This window comes from Eulemur rufifrons, chromosome 8 (assembly GCF_041146395.1).
Source record: "Eulemur rufifrons isolate Redbay chromosome 8, OSU_ERuf_1, whole genome shotgun sequence".
Classification (NCBI taxonomy): Eukaryota; Metazoa; Chordata; class Mammalia; order Primates; family Lemuridae; genus Eulemur; species Eulemur rufifrons.
This window is the reverse complement of record NC_090990.1, coordinates 73,122,698-73,146,318: the sequence shown is the minus strand read 5'-3', so window position 1 is coordinate 73,146,318 and position 23,621 is coordinate 73,122,698. Positions and strand designations below refer to the sequence as shown.

The 23,621-nt window shown below is 34.5% G+C and overlaps 1 protein-coding gene and 1 non-coding gene across 4 annotated transcripts in view; one reads left to right on the top strand and one right to left on the bottom strand.

Moving 5' to 3' along the window:
* Positions 1 to 23,621, top strand: part of EVI5 (ecotropic viral integration site 5) — a 180,763-nt gene that overhangs the window by 83,093 nt on the left and 74,049 nt on the right. For 2 of the 3 annotated variants that reach the window (XM_069478215.1, XM_069478213.1), the window contains 4 exons: positions 11,065 to 11,199; positions 14,529 to 14,669; positions 15,802 to 15,960; positions 22,693 to 22,839. In XM_069478215.1, coding sequence (XP_069334316.1) covers positions 11,065 to 11,199; positions 14,529 to 14,669; positions 15,802 to 15,960; positions 22,693 to 22,839 — 582 coding nt within the window. The remainder of the gene's footprint in view (positions 1 to 11,064; positions 11,200 to 14,528; positions 14,670 to 15,801; positions 15,961 to 22,692; positions 22,840 to 23,621) is intronic. The other variant, XM_069478214.1, reaches the window with a different exon arrangement.
* LOC138390980 (U4 spliceosomal RNA) lies at positions 18,659 to 18,798 on the bottom strand. Its single transcript, XR_011234631.1, has one exon. It is a non-coding gene; the product is annotated as a U4 spliceosomal RNA (small nuclear RNA).

Below are 23,621 nucleotides of genomic sequence, written 5' to 3'. Positions count from 1 at the left end.
TATTCCATTGTGTATACATACTGTGTTTTCTTTATCTGTTCATCTATTGATGTACATTTTAAGTTGATTCTATATTTTGTCTCTTGTGAATAGTGCTCAGTAAACACAGGAATGCAGGTATCTCTTCGACATACTGATTTAATTTCTTTGTGATATATATACCTAATAGTGGGATTACTGGATATGGGTGATTTTTTTATTTTATTGTGATAAAATATACACAACACAAAATTTACCATTTAAGGGTACAGCTCAGTAGCATTAAGTATGTTTACAATGTTGTGCAACCATCACCATTATCCACTTCCAGAACTTTTTCATCGTCCCAAACAGAAGCTCTGTACCCACTAAACAATAATCTTTTTCACTCCCCCAGCCCCTGACAACCTCTGTTCTACTTTCTAGCTCTGTGAGTTTGCCTATTCTGTGTAACTCATGTAAGTGTAATCATACAATATTTGTCCTTTTGTGTGTGGTTTATTTCACTTAGCATGTTTTCAAGGTCCATTCTTGTTGTAGCATGTATCAGAATTTCATTAATTTTTATGTCTGAGTAAGACTCCATTGTATTTATATGCCAAATTTTGTTCATCCATTTATTTGATGATGGTCATTTGGGTTGTTAACACTTTTCGGCTATTGTGAATAATGCTCCTATGAACACTGGCATATAAACATCTGAGTTCATGCTTTTAATTCTTTTGGGCATATACCTAAAAGTGGCGTTGCTGTATTATATGTAATTCCATGTTTAATTTTTTGAGGAAGTGCCAAACTCTTTTCCACAGTGGCTGTGCCACTTTATATTCCCACATGTAATATATGAGGGTTCCAGTTTCTTCACATCTTTGTTAACTCTTGTTATTTTCTGGGTTTTTTTGGTAATAGTTATCCTAGTAGTTGTGAAGTAGTATTCATTGTGGTTCAAGTCTTTTTTCAACTTTAAAATTCTTTCAGTGCAAAGACTGTATCAAATAGACATTTAAAGAGTTTTAATTTTTCACCCAGATTTTGCTTAGAGCTCTTCTTTCTCCTTTTCTCCAAATATAAGTAGTAGCCAATTTAGTCATGAGAAAGATAACAGTCTATTTCATTTTTCATTATTCTATAATTTATTGTCAAGATGTTAGGTTCAATTTGCGTAAACACTTTGTGTTTTTCTTCGTCCTATATGATTATGATGTAATCATGTAATGGAATGAATGTATTTATTCACTTGAAAAAGAACATGTGAGGTGTTGTCTTAGTACGGAGGGTACAACAGTAAACAAGAAAAATGAGGTCTGTTATTACATAAAGTGTTCTACTTGGGGAGACACATTAAACAAGTAAATATAATTTCAGCTGGTGATAAGGGCTATGAAGAAAAATAAAGCAGCAGAGAGGTGGTACATGCAGGTGCTGTTGTAGGTAAGGTACTTTTGGAGAGCCTCTGTGAGGAGGTAACATTTGACCAGAGACTGAATGATGTGAAGAAGGAAACCATTTGAAGATACAGGGAGAAGCATTCCAGATAGAACATACACCTAGTATAAAGGCCTTGATCAAGGAATAAGTTTGTGGTGACCAAGGAACAGCAAAATATGTATTTACAAACCCAAGGAAAACCAACTAAAATTTTTTTTAAAAAAGAAAATATATAGGCTCATGCCTATAATCCTAGCACTTTGAGGGGCCAAAGCCAGAGGATCACTTGAGGCTAGGAGTTTGAGACCAGCCTGGGCAATAGCAAGACCCTGTCTCTACAAAAAATTAAGTTAGCCATGCATGCATGGTGGTGCGTGCCTATAGTCCCAGCTACTCAGGAGGCTGAGGCAGGAGGATTGCTTGAGCCCAGAAATTGGAGGTTTCAGTGAGCTATAATGATGCCACTGTACTCTATCCCAGGCAACAGAGCAAGAGACATTGTCTCAAAAAAAGGGGGAAAAATATATGTATAATTAATTAGCAAGTAGCAGAGATAAAATGGAGTCATTTAAAAATAATAAGTAGGGGAAAAAAAGGAACAATGAGTAAATGGATCAAATAGAAAATGAATAAGATTATAGATTTTATTCCAACTACATCAATAATTACATTAAATGTAAGTTAAACATGCCAATTAAAAGATTGGATAAAAAGACAAAACCTGTCTACAAGAAACTTGATAGGTTAGAAGTAAAAAGATGCACAAGCAATGAACAATTCGAGAAAGATATTAAGAAAAAAAGTCCATTCACGGTAGTATCCGAAAGAATAAAATACATGGGAATAAATTTAGCCAAGAAGGTAAAAACTTTGTACACTCAAAACTGAAATTTTATTCATCTGTTAGAAAAAATTAAAGGAGATGAAAATATATCCCATGTTTGTAGATTAGAAGTGATTCAATTCTATCAGACTTATCAAAATTCTCATGGTCTTTTCCACAAATGGAGAAGCTGATCCTCAGACTCACGTGGAATTGCAAGGGGCCTTGAATAGCCAAAACAATCTTGAAAAAGAACAGAAAAGTTGGAGGACTCAACACTTCTGATTTCAAAACTTAGTACAAAGCTATAGTAATCAAAGTAGTGTGGTACTGGCATAAGGATAGACATACAGATTAATAGAGTAGAATTAAGAGTCTAGAAATAAATCTATACATCTGTCGCCAGCTAGTTTTCAGCAAGAATGCTGGAACCATTCGATCAGGCAAGAATAGTCTCTTTAATCAATAGTGCTGGGAAAACTGGATATTCTCATGCAAAAGAATGAATTGGACTCCTACTACACACCATATATAAAAATTAACTCAAAATGGACTGATAGTCTAAATATAGATTTTATGGTTTTAAAATAACCTTTTTATGGTTTTAAAACCATAAAGCCCTTAGAAGAACACATAGTCATAAATATTTGTGATGTTGGATTTGATAATGGGTTTAGATACTGGTTCTTAGGCACCAAAGGCATGAGTAACAAAAGAGAAAATAGATAAATTAGACTTCATCAAAATTAAATCTTTTTGTGCATCAAAAAGAAAGTGAAAAGACAACCTGCAGAATGGTAAAAAATATTTGGAAATTAATATATCTGACAAGGATCTAGCATTCAGAATATAGAAATAACTCATAGCTCAGCAACAAAAAGACAACCCAATGATAAAATGGGCAAAGGACTTGAATAGACATTCCTCTAAAGAAGATATACTGATGGCCAACAAGCAAATGAAAAGCTGCTTAAAATCATTAGTCATTAGGGAGATACAGATCAAAACCATGATAAGGTACCACTTCACACCCATTAGGATGACTACAATTTTTTAAAAAAGTGTTGGCAGGGAGGTTGAGAAATTGGAACCCTCATACATTTTTGGTAGGAATAGAAAATGGAACATAAAACTGCTATGGAAAACAGTTTGATGGTTCTTCAAAAAGTTAAACATAGAATTACTATAGTACAACACAATTCAACTCCTAGTTGTGTACCCAAAATAATGGAATTCTGGTACTCAACCACGTATGTGTACACACATTGTTTGTGGTAGCATTATTCACAAAAAAGTGGACACACCCAAAAATCCATCAGTGGAGGAATGGATAAACAAATGGTCATATATACATAGGATATTACTCAGCCATAAAAAGGAATGGAGTACTAACATGTACTATTAATATAATGTGGATGAATCTCCAAAACTTGAAGTGAAAAAGCCAGGCACAAAAGATCACATATTGTGTGAATCCATGTATATGAAATATCTGGAATAGATAAATTTATACAGAACAGAGCATAGATTGGTGGTTGCTAGAAGGTGGGGCTTGGAGAAGGGCAATAAACTGCTTAATAGGTAAGGGTTTTTATTTTAGAATGATGGAAATGACTTGGCACTGGATTTTGGTGGTTGCACAACATTCTGAATGTACTAAATGCCACTGAATTTAGTACACTAGTACACTAACCATTAAAATGGTTAATTTTGTTTAATAAATTGTTTTTAAAAACGAAAGGAATGAAGATATAAGGCTCAAAGAAACATGACACATTGAATTTGAGTGATTGGAGTAGAAGATAAGTTTGTGGGAAAACATAAAAATCTCAGTGCTGGAACCTATTGGTGAAGGTCAGGGTAGGACCAGAAACAAGTGACAGGATCAGGAGATTACCTCGGGGCTGGTGTTGGGCATGTCTTAGTGAGAGCTGTGGTTGCACTGAGACTGAAGGGGGCATGCAATGTGAAGTGAAGCAGAGCAGGTCAGGCAGGGCAGCTAGAGGAGTTTCAACAGATTGTCAGACCAATGGCCTATCGAACCATAGCCCAAAGGCAAGGGGATTAAGAAATAAGAGACATGAATTTGGTTTTAGTGGGCTAATGGGAGAGCAGCTTAGACAAGTGGTAAATATGGGGGTTGTTACCCAGAGCTATAATTTGATATGATTTTGGCATGTGATATTTAGATAGGTTAGCACTATTCAATGTGCCAGAGTAGAGCAGAGATTAGGGTTCTTTATGATCCCCTATTTAGGAATAAGGTTGGTCCTATAATATTAGTGAATCTGAGCCTGTACGTGGGGTCAGTCTTAGTTGCAAAGATTAGGAGTAACAGAGGCCAAGTATGTTGCTCTGTGGTTATCGGAAATGTGTATAGCTTAATAGCTAATGACAGCAACTCTCTCCCACAGTGAATTCCCAGCAGTAAACAATCAAGATGGTATGGCTACAACTGTTGGACATGTGTTGGAAATGGCAAAAAAAATACAATTGGAAAAAAATAAATGGATGGCAAAGATAAGCAGATCTAAACAAAAGAAAGCTAGAGTGTCTTGTAATATCAGAGTAGACTTCAGAACAAGGGTTATTACCAGGAACAAAGAGGACTATCCATGATAATAGGGTCAATTCACCAAGAAGACATAACAATCTTATGTGAGATTGTATGTGTTTAGGAATGTATGTCTCCTACACGTGTATGCTTTTTTTTTTTTTTTTAAATGGGTTCTTGCTATATCGCCCAGGCTGATCTCAAACAGTTCTTCTCTGGCCTCCTAAGTAGCTGGGACTACAGTACATCCCACCAAGCCAGCTAATTAAAAAAATTTTTTTTTTTTTTTTGTAGAGACAGGGTCTCACTATGTGCCTAGGCTGATCTGAAACTCCTGGCCTGAAGCAGTCTTTCCACCTGAGCTTCCCGCATAGCTGCGATAATAGGTGCGAGCCACTGCACCCGGTCAGCCATGCGTATGCTTCTAACAGGGGAGCATGAAGGCAAAGTGAACAAATACACAATTATAGTTCATCCTGTCTCAGTAATTGATAAAACAAGTAGATGGCAAATCGGTGTGGATATAGAAGACCTGAACAGTACTATTAACCAACTTGACCTGATAAGTATTTATGGAAGACTGTACTGAATAATAGCAGAATACATATTCTTTTCAAGCACACATGCCAGAATTATGAGGATAGAACATATTCTAGGCCATAAAATAAACTTTGACAAACTTAAAAGAATTAAAATCATGCAAAGTATCTTCTTTGACCCTAACAGCATTCAGTTAGAAATTAATAATAGGTATCTGGAGAACCTCCAGATATTTGGAAATTAATACATTTTTACCCATAGGTCCAAAAGGAAGTCTAAAAGAATATTAGAACATATTTTGAATTAAATGAAAATGACACAACATACAAAAATTCGTGGGATCCTTGTAGTGTAGTACTTAGTGGTAATTTTATAGCACTAAATGCTTATAATATTAGGAAAGACAGTGAGTCTCAAACCAATAATCTAAACTTCTACTTTAAGAAACTAGACACATAAGAGCAAATGCAGAAGGAACAAGTAATAAAAAGAGTAGAAATCAATTAAATTGAAAGCAACATAAAACAAAAATAGCAATCCCTGAAACCAAGAACCGGTTCTTTGAAATGATCGGTAAAGTTGATAAATGTCTGTCTAGACTAATTAGAGAGAGAAGAAATAATAACCAATATCAGGAATGATATTGCCTTTTTATAGATGTAGCCCAGTTGTCTTATCTCATATTCTTGATTTGTCTGATTCCTTCCTTATGGGGTGTCATTGTATTTCCTGTAAACTAGATTCAGTTAAACATTTAGATGATAGACAATGTGAACTTCTTTTTGCTTTAAATCAGGAAGGCACATAATATAAATTGTGCCCACTATCTTGTTCTCCATCCACCTTTTACCTAATAGTTTTAGCTTCTGTTGATGATCCTTATCTAATCTGTTGTTATTATTACATTGGGTTTACATAATGGTGATTTTCATATTTTCTCAGTTTTTCTACGTTTATTAGCTAGTGTTCCTCTATAAAGAAGGTCTTTCTCTTTTTGCCCCTTTAATCCCTCTAGCTTCCACTGACTCACTATGGACTTTTTTGTATCTCTCCAGACTCATGGAGTTTATTCAGTATTTATTTTGTTTATTCAGTAAATATGCAATTTATTGAATATATATTCAATGCTATTGGTACAGTGGTATGCCATAGTTATTTTATTCATATAGTAATAAACTTTTGAGCAGTAGTTTTTAAAAGGTAAAGTTTATTTTTAACTAATTTTGAGTGTTGGTTTTCTTTAAAAAGTGTTTCTGCAGTATACAGTTACAGAACAATTGTCTTTAACAGACTGCTGGTTCCATTTTACAGTGGCCCTTAATAGTTTGAACCTGATATTGGTTTTCAAAAATGATTGAGTTAATTTATTATTGAATTTAGTATTTAGTATACTAAATTTTAGTAGTAATATACTAAATATTTAGTACTAAATACTAAATTTAATATTTAATACTGAATTTAGTATTTAGTACACTAAATAATAGCAAATATTAAATAAATAGTATTTATTTATAATAAATAGAAATAAATAGTAAATATTAAACTAACCATAAGGTAAAACTAAGCATAAAGATTACAATGTCCTTTTAAGTATTTTACATGTTCCATGTCAGTTTTTCTAGGAAGCCCATAGAAGTAGAAATGATCCAATGATATTTCGTACAGTTGCATGTCTGACTCTTCCTCTTGAGTGTGGGGTGCCACCAGTGTGTTTGTTAGACAGCTTTTCCTGATGAGACCAAGTGTCTTTGAGTCTAGCCTGATCTATTTAAAAGCTTTGTGGCCTACCTGTGACTGCTTATGATTCAGGTGTATTGATTAAGCAATTTTGTCCAGCTATTCTTGGCTTAGATCAGCATAAAGAAGGAGGAATTTAGTAGTTAAAGCCAGTATATGTTGAAATGAGTGCTTTTTGAAGTTCTTTGGACCTTTATACTAGGGAGTACTTAAGAGGAGACTAGGCTGGGCGCGGTGGCTCACGCCTGTAATCCCAGCACTCTGGGAGGCTGAGGCGGGTGGATTGTTTGAGCTCAGGAGTTCGAGACCAGCCTGAGCAAGAGCGAGACCCCGTCTCTACTAAAAATAGAAAGAAATGATCTGGACAGCTAAAAATGTATATAGAAAAATTAGCCGGGCATGGTGGCGCATGCCTGTAGTCCCAGCTACTTGGGAGGCTGAGGCAGAAGGATTGCTTGAGCCCAGGAGTTTGAGGTTGCTGTGAGCTAGGCTGAAGCCACGGCACTCTAGCCTGGGCAACAGAGTCTCAAAAAAAAAAACTCTGTCTCAAAAAAAAAAAAAGAGGAGACTAAACAAGATTTCTTCTCACCTTCCCTCCCTTTTTTGTAATTGTAGAGATACAATGAAAGAATTTTGTAGTATTTTTAAGAACCAAGGATTTGATACGAAGAATATAAACCAATCTTACCTAGATTAAACACATGAATAAAAGAAAAACTACCTATTTGTCAGTGGAAGTTGTAAATTCTTCCAGATAATTTATTTTAGAAAATATATTTGTTTTAGCTGTGTTTAGAATTGCCCACACCTGGTTTACTTAGTGGGTTTGTTTTTCTTTATGACAGTGGAAGCTAGTTGATATAAGTCTTTCTAAAAATCCAAGATAGATAGATGACTTTACACATTTAATTTGACAAACTGTAAGTTGTTGGTCAGTATGCCTATAAATGTGGACAGAAGTTTTCTTCCAAAACAAATTTTGACCTCAGTCTAAAGATCAAATATTTTGCATTCATACATACATAATCATATTTTCCTTTCAGCTTACATAATAAATGAAAGATCACTTGAATGGGAGTAATTGTTTTCTTGACTCCAGTGGAGGCAAGAGCTAAATAAAAGCTTTCCGCTTTTTTTTTATTCTGTTATTGAGAACTGATATTGTTAGTGATTAAAGCAGTTTTATTGAAGGATGAGATCTAAAGCTAGATTGCAGTTGTTGAGGAACAAATGGGAAGTACAAAAGGAGAAATAATACGTGTAAGCTATGGAGTTTAAAATTTATCCCTTGAACAATAGAGGACAATTACAAGTTTTTGATTTAAGGAATTATATGATTGAAAGTGGTGTTTTAGGGAACTCTGGTGCCAGCATACACTGTGGATTACTATAGGGTAAAAATGGCAATGCAGAGGTCAGTTACTAGGGTAATGCTGAGAAATAAAAAGGAAAGAATGATGAGGGAAAGATTCTACAGCAAAAAAAAAAATCTTTTTGGTCCGTGACAGGCAGCAATACTGAGGGGCCAGTGAGGGATTTTAGGCCAGTGCCAAATAGAGAAATCAAAGAGAGGAATTGGTTTGGGGAAGATGATGATCAACCTCTGAATTAAGTTTGATTTAAATGTAGAACATTTGTGTGGTAAAGACTAGCAGGCAGAAACTAGAGCTTCTGAGAATGTTAATACTTGGTATAGGCGATCTAGTATGATCTCTTCTGTAGAATTAATGATCATGTAAATAGCCAGGTAATTAAAGGGAGTAACTCGTAGGAGAAGACATTCGTAACTTGGGGTATGTGGAAGCTTCAGGGAGGTCTGAAATTATATATAAAGCTTTTGTGAATATAATTATTTTCAGAAAAGAGTTGTGTGGCCTTTATATGATTCCCAACGAATCTGTGACTCAAAAGAATAAAAATTACTGCTAGAGAAAGTGAAGCAAGTGACTAATCATAGGCAAAAATAATAAACACTAAGACCAGAGAACCAAGATAAAAGTAGGATTGAAAGTTACAGAAAATGACAACAGAGGAAAAGATAAGAATATTAAACCAGACATTAAAAACCTAAGAAGGTACAGTTTCTTTTTTTTATTATACCACTAGAAACAGTCTATATTCTTTAGACCCTATGTAATTTGCCATGTGTTAATTGATCATCATGATGACCTGAGAATTAGGAATTATGTTCTGTAAACCCTGCAGTGACCAAAAAAATTACTTAATACATTTAGAATTATTTTAATCCAGGAGGCTAAAATAATGTTTTGCTGAATAAAAAAAATAAGATACTTATTATCCAGAATGACTTGTTAATCAAAGCATTTCAGCTCTTTGTAAATTTTATTGATAAAAATTTGTTCCTAATTAGGGGTGGGGAACCTGCAGCCTTGGGGCCACATGTGGCTTTTTGGATCCTCCTGGATTGTTTTAGTAAAGGGATTTGTTCTGTAAATTTTAGGTTCAGTCAAGGGGCCACACTTGGGGATCTGGAGGGTCACATCTGGCCTTGGGGTTGCAGGTTTCCCACCTGCTGCCAGGGCTTTAGGTTAAGGGCAAAAAATTCTAGTAGTACCCATTAAAATAACTATAATCTAAATAAATAAATAGTGGCAGCTCCAGGTTGGGTGTGGTTGTTGCAAATGAGTGCTTTCTCCTATTTGATAAGGTAAGTATTTGCTAAGGCGATTTACCTGTTGCACATGCACATCTTGTATTGAAATACTGTTTTTTAATGGTATCAAAATGACGAGGAGAAATAATGTATAATGCATTGAATTAAAAAGTCCTCATTTGTACATCTCTTTGGGTCACTGGGACAGGAGAATGCCATATGTTTTAATTAAGCATTTAGTCATTTTTAATAGAGTTTTAATTTGATATCTGTTTTGTTCCTAATGTATTAAAGAGTAAAAATAACTATTCTTTATACATGCAAGGTCAGTCAGTAGAAGATTGTTCTCTATAACTTTATTTTGAAATTTTGAATTGCCACTTTATTTACTACATGAATTTAATGTGAAGGGATAGACAATTTATTTTATGAAGTCTTTTATAATGAGGAATTAGATATCTTTTTCCTTTTGTACAAAAGTTTTTGCATGGAAGCTGGCTTCAAAAGGATTTAAGTGTGTGCATCGGTATTCATGTTGTAGAGTAGGAAAGGAAATGGGAATATTTCATAGTTAATTTCTTTATGCAGCATCTGCTTTTTCTCTGTTTCCAATAATTATTTCCATGCATAACTTTTAAAGAAATGTACATGTCTAAGGGAAAATACAATTTTGTTTGTTGGGATTTAGGATGGTTCACCTTATTGTGGTTAGCCTGTTTTTATTTCCATTAGATTAAAATAGAATTTTCAGTAAATGTTTACTTGTCTTCTGTAATCTGTAACATTGCTGTCCAACAGCAATAAAATGTGAGTCACAAGCAATTTAAAATTTTCTAGTAGCCACATTAAACGAAGTAAAATTAGTATTTTTTATTTACCTCAATATATTCAAAATATTATTTTAATGTGTAACCAACATAAAAATCATTGAGATGTTTATCTTTTAATTTCTTATTAAATCTTTGAAATCCAGTTTGTATTTTTTACTTACAACATGTTTTAATTTATATTGGCCACATTTGAAGTGCTCGATAGCCACATGTGGCCAATGGCTACCCTATAATACAGTGTGGGTCTATGGAGTCAGAACAAATTCTTAAAATCTGGATGGATAGAACAGATAAAAGGAGACATTTATCTTACATTAATTGGGTTTGATCAGTTTAATAACTAGTTACCAAAACCCAATAATATCATTTTTATAGATATCAAAATGGGCTTTTTTATTCATTGGAGAGTTAATTGGAGGAGATACGCTGGGAATACTGGATAAATGGAAATTTTCATCTTTATTTGCCCTTAATAACTGTATTATATAATTGCATTATTTTTGCTGTACATATGTATTTATACTTCCATGAAATTTCAGTATATGTTTATAACCTTTAGCATAAATGCGGTTCCAACTACAATGAAGATTTTGTGCTACAGCTAGAGAAGGAGTTGGTTGAAGCCCGACTGAGTGAAGCCGAGTCTCAGTGTGCACTAAAGGAGATGCAGGATAAAGTCTTGGATATAGAGAAGGTAAGAAATGCTGTCACTCCCAAATTACAGGGGAGATCTGACAGATATTTGTTAAGTACTTATTGAGCAATTAAATTGGACTTGGTGTTTTTGCATGTTAGAAACTTTACATATTAGTTACTAATAGAGAAAAGGAAAAAAGCAGTTTTTAAGATTGTCACTTTTTGTTACTTTCATCCTAATCAAGGCCCAATATTTAAGGATAAAAATGGAGATCAGAGCCCCTCTTAGAGGAAAACAACCAGGATAATTTTCATAGGAAGAATATTTAAATGTTGCAAAAGAGAAACTGAGGAGTCAGAAATTAACTATTGTCTTCATGTGGAAGAGATAGAATAGGACTAACACATAGACATTTAAGGGAAAATTTTATCTGACAGTAATTGTTACAACTGCTCAAGCTAGACTAAGTCACTTCAGGATGTATAGGATGTTCCCCTCAGCCTGAGGTGTGCTTATAGAAGCTAACTTACCTCTTTTCAACGATGTTAAAGAACATCAAGGATTAGATAAGTAGCAGGAATAGAAAAACTTTTAGGTTTCTTATAACCCTCAAATTTGAGAGTTTGTGTTCTAGATCACAAACTCTGATCTCTTTTTTTCACATCTATAAAATTATTGATGATCTAGGCTCTATATTGCAGTTGTTCCTTTTTATTCCTAGGTTAATATGTAGCTATTGAATCAAAAAGGCTCAGAGATAATGAACATAACAGTCTTTGTTGTTCTTAACTAGAACAAGTTTTGCTAGAAATCTACGTGCTGTTTCTATATTGTTTCTGGAAAATTTATTCTCTGATTTGTTGAGAAAAAAGCCAGCAAGAACACTGATAGAAATACCTAACAGAATATTTGGTCTCTTAGTATTCTGGGCTTCAAGATTTAGATTAGAATCTGTGTCTTACAGTTACAAAGATTTTGAGTATTTGTTAAAAAGAAGTGTACTTAGGTTTGGTTCAGTTTAAAAATGGATTTCTTTTTTTGGAGACAGAGTCTTGCTCTGTCACCCGGGCTAGAGTGCCGTGGCTCACAAACCTCAAACTGCTGGACTCAAGTGATCCTCCTGCCTCAGCCTCCTGAGTAGCTGGGACTATGGGTGCAGTACACCACCACACCTGGCTAATTTTTTCTATTTTGAGTAGAGACGGGGTCTCCTTCTTGCTCAGGCTGGTGTCGAACTCCTGATCTGAAGGGATCCTCCTGCCTTGGCCTCCCAGAGTGCTAGGATTATAGGCATGAGCCACCTCGCCAGGCCTACAAATGGATTTCTTAAGTGAATGTGTTGGTATTCACATTACAGAGTAAAAAGGAAGCTGGAAGGTTGCATACTTCCTATGGTTCATTTTTTTTGTACAACATCCTCTTTTACTTGCCTTCTAGCAGTCTTTTTAATGCATAAGCAGTAAATTTTTGGTTTGCAGTTGGGAAAATATTTAAAGTCCATTTTAAGAATGTATCAGGCCTTGAAATCTCAATCACACCTCAGTTTATCCAGGAGCTTTTCCTAAGGCCTAATTTTGGATCTCTAGGTAACTCTCCAGAGCAGTTTGGTCCTGGCTACCCTATATCCTAGGTGGGTCTTTTATTAATAGTATGGTAGGAGATTGATCTAAATCTTGTATCCATGAAGCAAATATTTAGATCACCTTGGTATTAATTTCTTGACTGTTGTTGTAAATAGTAATTAATACACAGTAACTTGACACCCTTCTTCAAGATGACATGCTGAGAAAATAGAACAAAAATTTTTTGTACTATTTTTATAAATCTTTGAAATGTACATGATGTTCATGCTTTATTTGGAGTCCTGATCAGAGATTAGTAAGTTTATGACCATGCTGAAAAACATTTTTAATCTTGTTGCTCCATAACTCTTATTAGTATTTTATTAACAAGGAACAGTTAGACTTTCTGCGGCCTAAAAATTAAGTACAATTACCCTCATACATTGCTGGTGGAAATGTAAAGCAGTACAGCTACTTTGGAAAAGTTTGGTAATTTCTTAAAAGTTAAATGTAGAATAATTACCATCTGAGCCAGCAGTTCTGCTTCTAAGTATATACTTAAGATAATTAAAAATGTTAAGTCCCATGAAAACTTTTACACCAACGTTAATAGCAGCATTATTCATAATAACCAAAAAGTGGAAACAACTCAAGTTTCTATTAACTGATGAATGAGTAAGTAAAACGTGGCATATCTATACAATGGAATATTATTCGTCATAAAAAAGGGATGAATTTTAAAAACATTGTGCTAAGGGAAATAAAGTAATCACAAAAAGTAGCAAATATGTATGATTCCATTTATATGACATATCCAGAATAGGTAAACTCATAGAGACAGGAAGTAGATTAGTGGTTGGCAGGGACTGGGGAGGTGGGGAATGTAGAATGACTGCTGATAGATAGAATTTCTTTTTTGGGTGATAAAAATATTCTGAAATTAGATCATGGTGATGGTTAAACAACCCTGTGAGCCGGGCGCGGTGGCTCGCACCTGTAATTCTAGCACTCTGGGAGGCCGAGGCGGGTGGATCGCTCGAGGTCAGGAGTTCGAGACCAGCCTGAGCAAGAACGAGACCCCATCTATACTAAAAATAGAAAGAAATTATCTGACCAACTAAAATATATATAGGAAAAAAAATTAGCCGGGCATGGTGGTACATGCCTGTAGTCCCAGCTACTAGAGAGGCTGAGGCAGTAGGATCGCTTGAGCCCAGGAGTTTGAGGTTGCTGTGAGCTAGGCTGACGCCAGGGCACTCACTCTAGCCCGCGCAACAAAGGGAGACTCTGTCTCAAAATAAATAAATAAATAAATAAATAAAATAACAACCCTGTGAACACTCTAAAAACCACTGGTTTGTATACTTTAAAAGGGTGAGTTTTATGGCTTATAAATTATATTTCAAAACAGCTATATAACAATTAAGTTTGGGGCAAAATAGCTCTTAAGTGTGAGATAGATAGAAAAATAGATTTTTTTTTTAAGATAGAGTCTTGCTCTGTCACCCTGGCTAGAGTGCAGTGGTGTTATTGTATCTCACTGCACCTCAAACTCCTGGGCTCATGTGATCGTCTTGCCTCAGCCTCCCAAGTTAGCTGGGCCTTACAGGCATATGCCACCTATAAGGGTGGCATGTGCCATTTTTATAGAGATGGGGTCTCGCTCTTGCTAAGGTTGGTCTCAAACTCCTGAGCTCAAGCGATCCGCCTCAGCCTCCCAGAGTGCTAGGATTATAAGCATGAGCCAACAGACCTGGCCTTTAAGTGTGCTGTATGTTATTTCTTAAATTTTAAAATCTCAGATTAAATTTTCTCTTGCTTTAGAGGAACAACTCCTTTCCTGATGAGAATAACATTGCAAGGCTTCAGGAAGAACTCATTGCTGTGAAACTGAGAGAAGCAGAAGCAATTATGGGTTTGAAAGAACTTAGACAGCAAGTCAAAGACTTAGAGGAACACTGGCAGGTATGTCAATATATTTTGTGTGCTTTTTAAAAAGAGAGTAAAACCCAAATACCCAATTTGTGAGAGTTTGAAGTAGCTGATAACCAACAGTAGAAATTGAGTTTGAGAAAGACCCTGTTTAGTGTCAAAATTTAGAGCATTTGTAAATTCAAAATACATTTATGCTGTTTCTCCTTTTTTAATTTTTATAATGCAGTTAAATATAAAACAGAAATACCGTCATTTTCATAGCATTTGTTATTCACTATATAACTTTCTAAAACACTGTAAGAAAGTATTCTTTTTATATAGTATATATTTTTTCTTATTGATATTAAATCCATGGATAGTGTGAAACATCAGATGGATAACAATATAAATTTGTGACTTCTTTTGAAATTGGTTATCTTGAAAAATAGATGACATTTGTGTAGTTATACATCCACAAATTTATTCACATATGAAGGAAATTATTGACAAGGAACAAAATGCAATAATCTATAAGACAAAAGAAAGAGAGGGAAGAAAAAAAAATTATGCGTAGTTTCAGAATAGTGATCTTGGTTTGACTTGGAGTGGAGAGAGGGTGTATCTAGCATGGACTGAAGTTAGTCCTTGATGTTGCCATGACTTTTTTAAAAAAAAAGTGTTTTGCAGAAGTATGACTGCAATAAACTAAAAATTTAAAAACAAAATTTGGTCTTTCACCACATATATTTAGAAAAACACTGCCTTTAACTTCTGATATTTCTTCCATAATGAATGGCCCTATTTTTTTCTATTTTCTTGGGATTTTATTGAGAATAATATGAAAAATCTCTCATAAAAGAAATTAGGGTACAAATTGTATTCTTTACAAGAATGAATCCACAGTATATAGAGAAAAAATGTTTTAACTGTATTTGAGTTTATATCCAAGATCTGCCACTTACTGGCTGTAATGACCCTCCTGACATTACTTAATCACAATGCCCATTTTCTTACTATAAAACGAAGATAATATACTATGTAATTTTAAGATTTTTCTTGGCATTAAATAAAATAATGTGTGAAAAGTGCTTAATATAGTAGCAGACCTGAAATAAGTGCTCAGTAAGATTAGCTCTTATTGATACTGAGAGTATTTGTTGCAATGTAACATTTTATGCTTTAGCGCCATTTAGCTCGTACTACTGGGAGATGGAAAGACCCACCTAAGAAAAATGCTGTGAATGAGTTACAAGATGAACTGATGACCATTCGACTTAGAGAAGCTGAAACACAAGCAGAAATAAGAGAAATAAAACAAAGGATGAGGGAAATGGAAACACAGGTATGATGGAAAGGCCCAATAGCTTAAAAAAGTATTATCAGCAGATTAGAGGTTTATGCAGATTATATCATCCCTAGAATAAAGGTACAAGGTGAAGATAAGAAACTGTGTAGACTGCATTTTCTAGCCCAAATGAAGAGTGCTAAGAATTGTTTTCTTTGATTTTTAGAGATTCAGTCTCTTCTTGACCCATTCAACAAGGTTCAAACCAGTCAAACTATTTGACTTTATTAGGTAAAGCTCATAGGGTTTCCTTGTTGCACGACTTGAGAGGGAACATTCATATAGAGCAAAATTTGTCATCCTCAACACTTTTAACGTCTTGGGTTAGAAAATTCTTTGTTTTATGGAACTGGCCTGTGCATTGTAGAATGTTTAGCAGCATTTTCCTTGCCTCTACCCATTAGATGCCAGTATCATCTCTCCCACCCCAGGTTATGATGACCAAAAATGTCTCCACACACATTGTCCAATGTCTACTGGGAGGGGCAAAATTGCCCCTAGTTGAGAACCACAAATGTAGACTATAATGTGAATGATGCTTCCTAAAGTTATATAATGTGGTGACCCTGAGTAGTCAGTTGTCCTTCTTTCATCTTGAGTACCCCCTTTCTTCAATAAATCCTGTCTTAAATATACTTAGGAGCTGCAAAGGCCTTTTAATGGACCCATTGCATTGTAAAAGCAGATTTGGTTTTATGTGGTACATTGTGTGGACCATATTCCATATACTCTGTGAATGTTATTTGATTTTTGAAATATTTATTCAGTCAGTAGGGGGCATAGTTAACTCATATATCATTCTGTATTCCAGTGTGCAGAATGATCAAATCTCAGGATAATGTGAATATGTAATTTCTTTAGAACAAAGTTTTACATTGTTCAAAGTATAATTAAAAAATAGCAGGAGGCCAGGCGCGGTGGCTCACGCCTGTAATCCTAGCAGTCTGGGAGGCCGAGGCAAGTGGATCGTTTGAGCACGGAAGTTTGAGACCAGCCTGAGCAAGAGTGAGACCCTGTCTCTACTAAAAATAGAAAGAAATTAGCTGGACAACTAAAAATATATTAAAAAAATTAGCCAGGCATGGTGGCGCATGCCTGTAGTCCCAGCTACTTGGGAGGCTGAGGCAGAAGGATTGTTGCTTGAGCCCAGTAGTTTGAGATTGCTGTGAGCTAGGCTGAAGCCACGGCACTCTAGCCTGGGCAACAGAGCGAGACTCTGTCTCCAAAAAAAAAAAAATAGCAGGAAGAGATACTATAAAGATATGAAGAGTAGAAATCTAGGCTTTATAATGGGAACTTTTATTTTTATAATCAGATTTTATCTTAGTATAGATATTAAAGATGCAAATACAGCTTTGAAACCAGTGTTGAGGATTTATTTCACAATAGGTAGAGGTGAATGAATCAAATTCAACAAACGTGGTTTGAGAACTTGTGAAACACAAAGCACTGTCCTAGCCATTAAAGAACTTACACTTGAGAAATTAGGCACGTACAAACTATATTAATATAATTCAGAAATCTAGTAAGTAGAGAGTTAGATAGAAATTGCTATGGAGACTAGAAGGGGAAAATTAATTTCAACTAGGTGGTTTGGGGAAAGGCTTCCTTAGAAATTTGTATTTTGAACTGTGCCTGACTAATAAGTGTGAGTTTGGATGAGTTTTGCTAGAAGGGGGATGGTAGAAGGCACTCGTTCCTAAATGCCAGTACTTGGACTGGTGACGATCCATGAAATTACCTCATTGGAAATTGAGAAAAATAAATAAAACACTGTGGTGTACTGGTGGCAGTAAATAGTCATCTAAAGAGTATTATATCAAACACCTATGTATCCACCATACAAATTGAAATTTGTCCATGTTTATATTAATACATGTAATTCCACTTCCATCATTTTAAGGACTTTTAGAAAAGTCTGTCTAATGAGTATATCTTGGTTTATTTAGCTACTGTCCTTTTGCTGTTGCAAACAATGCCACTCTGAACATTCTTGCGTGTTTCTTTGTGTATGTCTCTAAGAGTGTCTTAAGTACAAAAGTCCTTATCCTTTTTTGTGCCATGAACACTGTTGGTAGTCTGGAGCCTATGGACCCCTTCTCAAAATGTTTTTTAATGCATAAAACAAAATACATGGATTACAAAGCAACCAGTTATATTGAGGCACAGTTAGCAAAATACAAAAAACAAATTTGTGATATAGATCACATACACAGAGACACAGCACATTCCTATTGCCGGATTCAGGTTTTTAATATTTTAGATTTTTTGTACATATATTCATAAGTTAAATTTTACTATATTTTTCCCATCCTTTTAATTTCAGTTTATCTGTGTGCGTATATCTCTGATAAATAGCATATAGGTGGATACTTTTTAAATCCAATCTGTCAAATGATTGTTCAACTCTGTGAATATACTAAAAACCACTGAAGTGTATGTACTTTATATGTGAACTCTATCTCAATAAAACTATTTAAAAAATCCAGTCTCGCAGTTTCTTTTAGCTGTCATGTTTGGTCCCAGTTTTGTGATTCTACTTGGATTAATTTCTGTCACCTTGCAAGCTATTTTCTGTTTGTTCCATCTGTTCTTTCCTTTTTCTGCCTTCTCTTAGATTTATTGGACATTTATTGTGGTTTCATTTTTTTTCACAATTAACTTATTTATATTTCTTATTTTTTAAAAAATTTAGTCTCTGTAGAGACTGTCAAAAATTGCCAGTGCCAACTGTGTTGCAAGTCATCACGGCGGGGTATTGGGAAAAGTTTCAATTAGCAGTAATTGTGCTTTGGATAAATCTCATTGGCTATAATACTGCCACTGCACAAAGCCACTTATTTATATTCTAAGAAATTTTTTAGTGGTTGCTCTAGGTTTTATAATATACATCTTTAATCAGAGCTTACCTTCAGATAATAAATTACTTATAAATAAATAAGTATGCACTTCATGTGTATTGTAAGGCTCTTATAACAGTGTATTCTCAATTCTTTTCTCCTGCTTTGTGCTATTGTCGTATGTTTTACATATGGTAAAAACATGTAATATGTGCTACTAATTTTTCTTTAACTAGGTATCTTAAAATATTAAAATTTTTAAGTAGAATTTATTTTCCCTTCAGTTATTCCATTTCAGCAGTCTTTACTTCCTTGTGTAGATCCGTGTTTCTTTCTATTGTCTTATTTCTTCTGCTTGAAAAACTTCCTTTAACATTTCTTATAACGCTGGTCTGCTGCCAGTGGATTCTCTTAGTTTTTGTTTGAAAAGTGTTTATTTCTCTAATTTTAAAAGATGTATTTGCAGGGTACTGAATTCTGGATTGAGTTTTTTTCTTTCAACACTTTGTATCACTCCATTATCTTCTCAGAAACCATGCAAGCCATAATTCTGCTGTACTTCTTATTTTTGTTCCTCTACATGTACTGTGTTTTTTTCCCTCTGATTGTCTTCAAGCTTTTCTTTGTCTTTGTTTTTAGTAATTTGAATATGATATGCCTAGATATGTTTTTTGCTTAGTTTTTTCTCTGAGTTTTTTGAATCTGTAGGTTTGTGTCTGCCATGAATTTTCAGAAATTCTTGGTCATTATTTCTTCAAATATTTCTTCTGCACATACCTTTTTGGAGTTCCAGTTACACATGTGTTAGATTGTTTGATATTGTCTAACAACTCTTGGATGCTCTGTTCTTTTTCACCCCATTATTTTTTCTCTTCGTGTTTTCAGTTCCTCTTGACTGAAACATTTCTACTGACATATTATTAAGTTCACTGATTCCTTCCACCATTTTGTTGAGTTGTGTGATGAGCCATTGAAGGTGTTCTTAAGCTGTTAACTGTTTTTCATTTCCAGATTTTCTGTTTGATTTTTATAGTTTTCATTTTTCTGCTGGTATTACCCATCTGATCTTGTGTGTTTTTCACCTTTCCCTTAGAGCCTTTAGCATATTAATCATAGTTATTTTATTTATTTTTTTAGAGATGGTCTCGCTCTGTTGTCTGGGTTTGCATACAGTGACTTAAACATAGCTCACTGCAACCTCAAACTCCTGGGCTCGAACTGTAGGTGGGCACCCATGTGTCCAACGCATTATTTTAAATTGTCTGTCATGCCTGTAATCTCAGCACTTTGGAAAGCCAAGGCAGGAGGATCGCTAGAGGCCAGGAGTTTGAGAACAGCCTGGGTAACACAGCGAGACTCTGTCTCTACAAAAAAAAATTTTTTTAAACAAAATTAGCCAGGTATGGTGACAGCAGCCTGTAATTGCAACTACTTGGAAGACTGAGGCAGGAAGATTGCTTGAGCCCAGGAGATTGAGGTTGCAGTGAGCTATGATCATGCCACTACACTCTAGCCTAGGCGAAGAGCAAGACTCTGTCTCTAAAAAAAAAAGTAAGCACCCTTGAACTTCTGGCTTCAAGTGATCCTCCTGCCTCAGTCTCCTTAATAGCTGGGACTATAGGCTGCTCTCTGTTGTTTTGATAGTTTCTTTCTGTTTTCAATCCTGAGCTGTTAGACTCTGTCATTTTCTTAAAATAAATCTACTTTTCTCTCATAGTTTAGGTGAATATACTATTGTAGGGTGAATTTTATTTTTTTAAGCACTACAGACTTTTCCTGTTGAGATATCTGCTGGACATTTCATTTTCTTTCCTTCAGAGATATTCTGTTTTCCCCTTGATATGCCTCTATTCTTCAGCATTCTAAGTTTTGCTACAGTGTATCTTAGTGAGGATTTATTTGTATTTATCCTGTTTGGGACTAGTTGTGTTTCCTGAACTGTGGATTTGTATCTTTTATTTTTTTAGTTGTGAAAAATTTTCAACTATTATAGACCATCATATGTCTCTCTTTTTTAAAAAAAATTTTATCCTCCAACCCTTATTAGGTATATTTTAGACTTCATTCTCTTTTGTAGGTCTCATGACTTCTTCTGGGACACTAATTATTTCTTTAGTGTCTCTAATCTCCTATTTAATCCTCTCATTGCATTTTTAATATCAGTGGCTATATTAATTTATAGAAATTTTATTTGCTATTTGTTATTTTTCAGATTTGCTGAATGTTTTTTGATAGTGACTTATTCTTTGGTTCTTTTTATGTCTTTAATGCTGTAATTTTAAACATAACCTGTTTTATATAAAGACCTGTGTAATTATTTTACTATCTAGAGTTCTTAAAAATATGTTCTTGCTATCTTTTTTTGTCTGCTGTGTCTCACTCATGGTCAATTCTTGGGTTTTATGTGTATTTTATAATTTTGAATCATGATCTTGCGTTCAGGGCCACAGGGAGGGATTTTATGTGTGGAAATTCTTTGCAGCTATGTTAAAGGTATGTCCCTCTGAAGTGTAGTTGTTTGTTTTGGTCGTAGCAGGTAAGACAGTAAAAAGAGGTTGTGAAACATTTTGAATACAGTACAAAGAAATATACTTAATTTTGTAGACAGACACTATTTGTAGATTGAAAATGAAAGAGAGTGATATAGTTAGAGGAGATGGTTTTAGAAAAAAGGCTTTTTTTTTTCTCTATGGCAGGAAGATCAGTAAAAGTCATGATGAAGAAAAGTTGGAAGTGGTAGAAGTTTTGGAACTTAAATCCATTAGATCATCCAGATTTTTTTCATGAAAAGTGGAGGCAGGTTCATTTTCATAGAGTGAGGTAGAGTAGGTATAATAATGGTAACAACTGAGCTTTCGTTAGGTATCTATAAAATTTCATGCATTGTGTGAGACTCCTTTCATAAACTTTTCTCATAATCTTCACAACACAGCCTCAAAAGGCAAATAGTAATATCTATACTTTTACCAATGTACTGAAATTTGGTGGGATTAAATAACTTGGCCAAAGTTTAAGAACTGTTAAATGAGGAGTTAGATTTTACCTGTTTTGGTTATGAAAATCTTTACTGTTTCTTTCAGGCCACTGATAGAATAATTTGAGGTTGAGAGGATTCAGGCTTTTTGAAGCCTGAATGTGAAAACTACCTCATGTTAGTCAATTCAAGGTCTGTATTTTCTTAACATGTCCTGTAATTATACTATGATAAGCAGCTCGCATGTATTGAGTTCTTACTACATATTAGGCCCTTTTACACATATTATCTCATTTAATTCTGATGACAGTGAAGTGAGAAATAGAAAATATTTTATATATATTTTTCAAATGAAGAAATGGAGACTCAGAGATATTAACTTGTTTGCTTCATGGCCAAATAGCAAAGCCAGAATTCAAAATGAGTTGACGTTCCATAAAAAGAGACTGTGCTAGACATTGGGGGCGTGTACACATGACATATTTTTTGACACTAGGGAGTTTACAGTCCAGCAAATGGTGATAGTACCTTTTGATCAATTTGTGGTTTTTTTTGGGGAACTGGAAAGAGGAGTTAAATTCATCATTCCTGTATCTACCCACTTTGTACCCCTGTTGCCTATTTCAGAAAGGAGTACCTTCAACTTGTATGTAAACATCCTTATAGTTTCCAGATATTTTTTATATAAATGGTATATTGAACTCTAATGAGAGTTTCTAATGTGGATCATATGTATTCTTTGGATGAGTTTATTTTTAAGGGAGTTTTATATCATTTTCAGTGTTTATTTGTTGAATAAAAATGACCTATAATAACATTTTTATAATCTTGAGATATAAAATGGGTAGGTAAAAATTTATAAAAATTTTTAGATTTTTTATCTGTAGTCTGAGTATTTATATTTCTGATTATTAGAACCAGATCAACAGTAACCATCTTCGAAGAGCAGAACAAGAGGTGATCAGCCTACAGGAGAAGGTACAGTATCTTTCTGCACAGAACAAAGGACTACTTACTCAATTAAGTGAAGCAAAACGCAAACAAGCAGAGATCCAATGCAAGGTAAATATGTCAATTAGCTGGTTTATGTTTTTGTCAATATAATAATACCTTTTTTGGACTTGTCTCATCATGATTACCTTAAAAACAGACCAAGGCTGGGGGTGGGGGTGGGGGTGGGGAGCCAATCTTCCTACTTTTCCTGTACTTGTTTTGGTGGTTGCTTTAAGACCAGATTAGCTCATTTTGTTGCTATGGTGGATTTTAGGCAAGAAACCTTGTTTTCAACTACTTCATTGGTTAATTTAATTCCTGTATTGAAATTTACTAGTATTTCTTTATAGTTTTTCTTTTGACTGGTAGCCCTTTAAAACTGAAATATTTAATGGCAATTTAAAGAGGTCAGAGCTCCTCTGCTTTGATTAGTATCTTATTAGTGAGCAGTCAATATTGATATATGTTTTCTGGAGAAGAGTAGAGAGCAAAAGAAATATATATGTATCAGTGGGGTGGGAAAAATGGGTAAATTACCTGTTATTATTTTAATCAGTTTTTTGTTTGATTTTTTTGTGTGAAGTGTTTGCATTCAAAAAGCATCAGAAGTTTTTCCTAATGCTAGGAGGTTTAAAAAAAAAAGCATCAAAAGTATTTGCATGCAAGTACATTTTTTCCTGAGATAAATTTACAGTATAGCAGTGGTGAGAGAGGTCTGAGCATTAAAATGGATTACTAAAGGCAAGTTATGGGATTTTAAAAATAAACTAGACATCTACTTTTCTATGGTGAAATAGTAGAAATGATGCCCTTTAAAGATTCCAGCCTTATTACTCTATAAGAAATAAGAC